Genomic DNA, 7327 nt, shown 5'->3' on the forward strand with positions numbered 1-7327 from the left:
GACAATGTGGCTATAACAGCAATATTCAGTGGATTCATTTGATCCCAGGACAGGTACAAGATCTTCTACTCAAGAAATCCTCTACTGTTGGCATGCCTGACTCCAGATTTCTATCACTATACTTCCTCCTCACAGGAAGCAGCTTATTTGGAGAACAGATTAAGCAGATGTTGAGGTGCCAAATACACCAAAAAAACAAATCCTGCCCCAAGCATGGCTTAGAAAGACCTATCATGTCCCTAAAGGTGACCTTAACACTCATCAGGGTACTCGGCACAGTTTCTACAACATTTGGTCAAAATGAACCAGAGATCAAGAGGGTTAATGGATTGGTTAATTCTGAGAGTTCACTGACTAAACCTCAACATCCTATGTAAAGAGTAAACTGCATGATATACTGAATATGATTTCTATATATCAAGTTTGTCTGAATTTCTCAGTTGGATTAATTTGGACACTAAATACCATCTCTGCTTATTCCAGATAAGTGCAGTAAAAAAAATGCATGTTTACAAGCTGTAAAACAAATTGTACAGTATTGTGAGGATGTGAAGAAGATTCAAATTCATTCCCACTTAGTGAGGTTGCATACTGTTTGGTACTAACGTGACTAATTGCACAGTGACAGAAATTTGCCCATGTTTGAAATGGCTACATGTATATACACTTCAAGTAATTTTAGATGTCGTAAGTGTCAGCCTTGGCTGAGTGACTGCACTCATCTCATGAGTCAGCAGGTGGTGAGTTGAAGCCCCATTTCACTACAGCACTCAGTGGAGTGCAACTTCAATTACTGACATTAAACAATTTGCATCACACCATTTACTTACATGCAACCAAACCATCTTAAAATGCTTTACACTTTCCCCTTATCTAATCCCTGTTTGAGCTATTCTTTAGTTAGTTGTCTCTCCTAGTCCTCTGTACACCTTGTTTCTCCTGTCTAATGTTTCATCCTGATGTCCAAACCCTGTTAAATTAGTTTAAGACCACCCCCACAGCACTCGTTAACCTCCTCACATCTTGGACAATTTATATAGTGCTATTACATTCAGCCACATAAGGTGACATCAAGACATAAAGATGTAGATTTCGAGCACTGCTATAAAGAATGAGAGGGAAAAGAGGCAAAGAGGTTTGGGGGAGAGAATTCCAGAGAACCAAGACAGCTGAAGGCATGACTGCAACCAAGAGATACAGATGTACCAACTGTGACATTTCTGTCCCACTGTTAAGATTTGAGATGCTTCTATTGTTCACTGCTAACCTTCCAACTAATCAGTATTTGATTTTTGACCAAAATTCAAACGTACCTCAGTCACAATACTGGAGGATGAACCATTTTCAAAAGCCCATCCATCCTGGCAAGTTGTAAGTGGGAAATCTTGGGAACCATTCTGGACAAACAGCAGTGGATTTTCACAGCTGCCCAAAGAGGAATTCCATTCCACATCGTATCTCTCACACTGACTGTATGAGGAGCTGCCGGATCGTCCCAGAGGCAGTGTATAATTCTTCTCCTGTTCCAGAGACCAGTTGCACTTATCTCTCAGCTCAGTCACCCCAGGACTCCTGCACCAATGGTCAGGAGTAACCGCTAAAAAGACAAACCCAACATACAGGTAGGAGAACACCGCCGAAGGCAGGCACACCAGAAAGAAAATGAATTTCTGATACAACCCAAATCCTCCTACTTCCTCTAAAACATCATCAAAGTTCAGCATTGCAATGTGCCTGTTCAACAGCTAAGTTGAAGGAGCAAGTTGGTACTGACTGAATGTCCTGCTTGTCCACCTGCAATATCAGAGTATATTCCAGCAAATCAATATGAAGATAGATCTACCAATCAACTGTGTAAAATGAGGAGTTAGCCAAGTTAGTAAATGAGTGAACAAATGAAATGTGACACTAAATTATTCAGTGTGGTAACAAACTAACATCAGTGGCCACTTATCAAAACTTCAACGTTAATACACAACTCAGAAATCCTTATGCTTCACTGATTTCAAAAATGTTATGTTCTGATTTCTGAGTTTTCCACACATTCTCAGTTAATGTGATTCAAAGCAACTTGTACAGATATCGTAACTAATTTCAATATGTATTAGAATTAGTGAAAAATGCATACAATTTATTTTTGCTACTTTCCTTTAGTGGCATCCATTTCAAGTAAAATGTGTCTTATTCTACTTGGATCTCAATATCCACTCAAGTGTACAGTTAAAGCCTCCTCCACAGCTGCAATGAATGGTGGAAAGGATCCTCTGCAGTCCAAGTGGGAACCTGAACCAGCAGAGGCAATCAAGAAAAAGGGTCTAATTTTATCATTGAACCAAACAGCACAGATAGATGCCATTCACCCGTTATACTTGTGTCAGCTTTTTGCACAACAGATACCTTCCTGAACACTAAGTGATAACACATGAGAAAATGTAACAGCATGGATAGAAAGCCGACTGGTAGATAGAAAACAAAGGGTTAATGACGTGATTGTGATCAACTTTCTCCTTCTCTACTTGTCTGCAACCTTTGACACAGTTGACCACAACCTCCCCCTCCAATGCCTCTTCTCCGTCATCCAGATGGGTGGGACTGCATTCCCTTAGTTCAATTCTTATCTATCCAGTAATAACCAGAGATTCATCTACAAAGGCTTCTCTTCACACTCCAGTACAGTTATCACTGAAGTCTCCCCAAAGATCTATCCTTGACCCTATATCCTATTTCTCATCTACATGCTGCTCCTTGGCAACATCTGAAAACATGTACACTAACACCACCCAGCTTGACCTCATCACCACCGCTGTCAGCCTTTCCACTATCTCTAAATTGTCTTAACTGCTTGTCTGACACATTAAGTACTGGATGAGCAGAAGTTTCCTCCTACAAAATATTGGGAAGGCCAAAGCCATTGTCTTTGGTCACCGCTACAAACTCTAGCCATTGACTTCTTTCCTCTCACAACAAAAACAAAAATTGCTGGAAAAACTCAGCAGGTCTGACAGCACCTGTGGAGAGAAAGACAGAGTTAACGTTTCGAGTCTGTATGACTTCTTTCCTCTCCCTGGCAACAGAGTTTAAGGTTGAATCAGATTGTTTGTATTCTTGATGTCATATTTGACCCAAAGATGAGCTTTCGACCACATTTGGTAGCTGAATTTGCAGACGACACAAAGATAGGTAGGAAAGTATGTTGTGAAGAGGACATGAGGAGGTTGCAGATGGATATAGATAGGTTGAGTGAATGGGCAAAGATCTGACAAATGGAGTTTAAGGTGGGAAAGTGTGAAGTTGTTCACTTTGGCAGAAACAACAAAAAAGCAGAGCATTACTTAAATGGAGAACAGCTACAAAATTCTGAGGTGCAGAGGGACCTAGGTGTTCTGGTACGAGTCATAAAAAGTTAGTATGCAGGTATAGCAAGTAATTAAGGCGGCCAATGGAATGCTATCCTTTATTACGAGAGGGATTGAACATAAAAGTAAGGATGTTATGCTTCAGTTGTACAGGGCATTGGTGAGACCACGCCTCAAATACTGTGTGCAGTTTTGGTCTCCTTATTTAAGGAAGGATGTAAATGCATTGGAGGCGGTTCAAAGGAGCTTTACTAGATTCATACCTGGAATGAGGAGGTCATCTTATGAGGAAAGGTTGAACAGACTGGGCTTGTTTCCACTGGAGTTTAGAAGAGTGAGGGGTGATTTGATTGAAGTATACAAGATCCTGAACAGCCTTGACAAGGTGGACATCAAAAGGATGTTTCCTCTTGTGGGTGAGTCCGGAACTAGGGGGCACTGTTTTAAAATTAGGGGTGGCCTTTTTAGGACAGAGATGAGGAGAAATTTTTCTTTGAGGGCTGTACGACTTTGGAATTCCTTGCTCCAGAAGGCGGTGGAGGTGGGGGTCATTGAATATTTTTAAGTCAGGGGTAGATAGATGCACCTTTGGTCTGTCCACAAGCATGACCCAGACCTCCCAGTCGCTTGTCATTTCAACACACCATCCTGCTCTCATGCCCACATGTCCGTCCTTGGCCTGCTGCAATGTTCCAGTGAAGCTCAATGCAAACTGGAGGAACAGCACCTCATCTTCTGACTAAGCACTTTACAGCCTTCTGGACTTAATATTGAGTTCAACAATTTCAGATCATGAACTCTCTCCTCCATCCCCACCCACTTTCCGATCCCCTTTTTCCAATAATTTATAATTTTTTAACAAATATATTTTTCTTTTCCCACCTATTTTAAAATTTGTTTCGATCTATTGTTTCATCTCCACCTTTTATCCCATTTCAATTCCTTCCCCCCACTCCACCCTCACTAGGGCATCTACCACTAACTTGTCCTGCTTGCTACCCTTAATGTCCCCATTAGCACATCCTTTAGATAATATCACCACCGTCAACACCCCTTTGTCCTTTTGTCTATGACATCTTTGACAGTCTCTTCTTGGCCTCCCCCTATCGAGCTCTACCTGTCCCACCCCCCTCTACCAGTTTATATTTCATCTCGTTTCTATATATTTAGTTCTGATGAAGGGTCATACGGACTCGAAACATCAACTGTATCCCTCTCCGCAGATGCTGTCAGACCTGCTGAGTTTTTCCAGGTATTTTTGTTTTTGTTGTAAATAGATTCTTGTTAGGCAAGGGAATCAAAGGTTATCGGGGTTAGATGGGAATGTGGAAATCGAGACACAAGATGATCAGCTGTGATCTTACTGAATGGCGGAGCAGGCTCAAGGGGGCCGAATGGTCTACTCCTGCTTCTATTTCTTACGTTCTTATGTACATATCACAGCATCAATAAAACTGTCTGCCTCCATCTCGGAATCATTTGACTCTGTCCCTGCCTTAGCTTACCTGTTGCTGAAACATACATTCATGCCTCTTACATCTAGACTTGACTATTCTAACACATGCCTGTCCAGGCTCCCATCTTCCACTGTAAACTTAAACACATCCAAACTCTGTTGTCCGTGTCCCAACTTGCACCAAGTTGCATTCACTCTTTACCTCTGTGCCCTCTGACTTATATCAACTCCCAGTTGAACAATACCTTGATTTTAAAATTCTCATCTTTGTTTTCAAATTCCTCCATGATTTACCCCCCTCCCCATCTCTAACCTCTTCCAGCCCTACAACCTGCAGATATCTGTGCTCTTCCAATTTTGGCTTCTTCAGGATCCATGATTTTAATTTCTTTACCATTGGTGGCCATGCCTTCAGCTGTATAAGCCCTGAACTCTGGAATAACTCCATACACCCCCCTGTCTCTCTATCTCACTTTCCTCCTTAAAACATCCCTTTATACCAACCTCTGACCAAGCCTTTGGTCACCTTCCCCAATACCTTCTTATGTGGCTCAATGTCATAGTTTGTTTGACAATGCCCTGTGAAGCATCTCAAGACATTTTACTACAATTAAGGCAATAATAAATGCAAGCTGTAATTGATGGTGAAGATGTGAGCATGAATTTTGATCAACATTTCTTCAAAGTTACATACAACAGGTGTAGACCTGGGTCAAAATTGGGCCAGCTCTTCAACAGACTAGTCAAACAACAACATTATATTGTCATAATCAGGGAATCATGCTCATAGCCAATGTCCCAGACTCCTCCATCACTATCCCTGGGTATGTCCTGTTTCACCAGCAGGACAGACCCACCAGAGGTGGTCTTACGGTGGTATATAGTCAGGTGAGAGTTTTCCTGAGAGTCCTCAATGCAGGCTACAGCATAAAATCTCATGGCATCATGTCAAACATGGGCAAGGAAATCTCATACTGATTACCACCTACCTCAGCTGATGAATCAGTGTTGCCCCGTGTTGAATGCCACTTGAAAGAAGCACTGACTGTACCAAAGGGCACAGAATGTACTCTGGGTGTGGGTCTATAATGTTTCCCATCAGGAGAGGCTAGGTAGTCTCAGGAGCTGACTGCATCCTGAAGGACATAACTGCCAGGCTGGGCCTGCAGCAGAAGGCATGAGTATCAACAAATGGGAGAAACATGCTTGGCCTCACCTTCACCAAACCACCTGTCACTGATGCATCAGTCGATGGAAATATTGGCAGGAGTGACCATTGCGCAGTCCTTGTGGAGACAGAGTCCAGTATTGAACTGAGGACACCTCCCATCCTGTTGCGTAGCACTGCCATTGCGCCAAACGGGATAGATTTAGAACAGGGATCTAGCAGCTCAAAACAGAGCATCCATGAGGTTCTGTGGGCCATCAACAGCAGCAGAATTTTATTTGTAACCTCATGGCCTGACATATCCCTCACATTACCATCATCAAGCCAGGCGACTAACCTTGGTTCAATGAAGAGTGAGGGACAGCATGGAGCAGCACCAGGCACCCTAAAAATTAGATGCCAACCTGATGAAACTATAAAACAGGGCTACATGTTACTAAACATTGGAAGCAGCATGCAATTTAGGATAATGCGATCCCACAACCAACGGATTAGATCAAAACACTGCAGTCCTGCTACATCCAGTAGTAAATGGTGGTGGAGAATTAAACGCCTAACCGGAGGATGATGTTCCACAAACATCCCCATTCTCAATGAAACAGGAGTCCAGCACAGCAGGGCAAAAGACAATGCTGAAGCATTTGCAAACATCTTCAGCCAGAAGTGCCAAGCGGATGATCCATCTTGGCCTCCTCCGGAGGTCCTCAGCATCACAGATGCCAGTCTTCTGCCAATTCAATTCATTCCACATGATATCAAGAAACAGCTGAAGGCACTGGATACTGCAAAGGCTATGGGCCCTGACAACATCCTGGCTGGGTACTTGTGCTCCAGAACTAGAAACAGCCCTAGCTCAGCTGTTTCAGTGTAGTTAAACGCTGACAACCTACCAAACATGTCCAGTCCACAAAAAAGCAGGGCAAATCCAATCCAAATTACTGCCCCGGTCTACTGTCAAAGTGATGGAAGGTATCATCGACAGCGCTTTCAAACAGCACTTACTCAGCAATAACCTGCTCACTGATGCTCAGTTTCTCTTTGTCAGGGTCACTCAACTCCTGGGTGGCAAATGCATGGGAACACAATCACCTGTAAGTTCATTCCAGGCCACGCAACAACCTGACTTGAACTGTATCGCCGTTCATTCACTGACATTTGGCCAAAATCCTGGAACTCTCTTCATGACAGCACTGTGGGTGTGCCTACACCACATGGACTGTGATCGTTCAAGATGACAGTTCGCTACTTTCTTAAAGGGAATTAGGGATGGGCAACAAAAATGTTGGCCTTGCCAGAAATGCTCACATGTCATGAAGGAATTGCTGGAACTGTGCCAGAAAGTGTTTG

The 7327-nt window shown here is 42.9% G+C and overlaps 1 protein-coding gene across 1 annotated transcript in view; it reads right to left on the reverse strand.

Annotated features, from left to right (window-relative positions):
• The window catches only part of LOC144689559 (solute carrier family 22 member 2-like), a 40863-nt gene extending 39139 nt beyond the window's left edge, over positions 1-1724 (reverse strand). Inside the window, exon 1 of the mRNA XM_078556735.1 lies at positions 1314-1724. Within this exon, the coding sequence (XP_078412861.1) occupies positions 1314-1724 (411 nt within the window). The remainder of the gene's footprint in view (positions 1-1313) is intronic.
• Between the last annotated feature and the right edge of the window lie 5603 nt (positions 1725-7327).

Source organism: Cetorhinus maximus, chromosome 14 (genome assembly GCF_964194155.1).
Source record: "Cetorhinus maximus chromosome 14, sCetMax3.hap1.1, whole genome shotgun sequence".
NCBI lineage: Eukaryota > Metazoa > Chordata > Chondrichthyes > Lamniformes > Cetorhinidae > Cetorhinus > Cetorhinus maximus.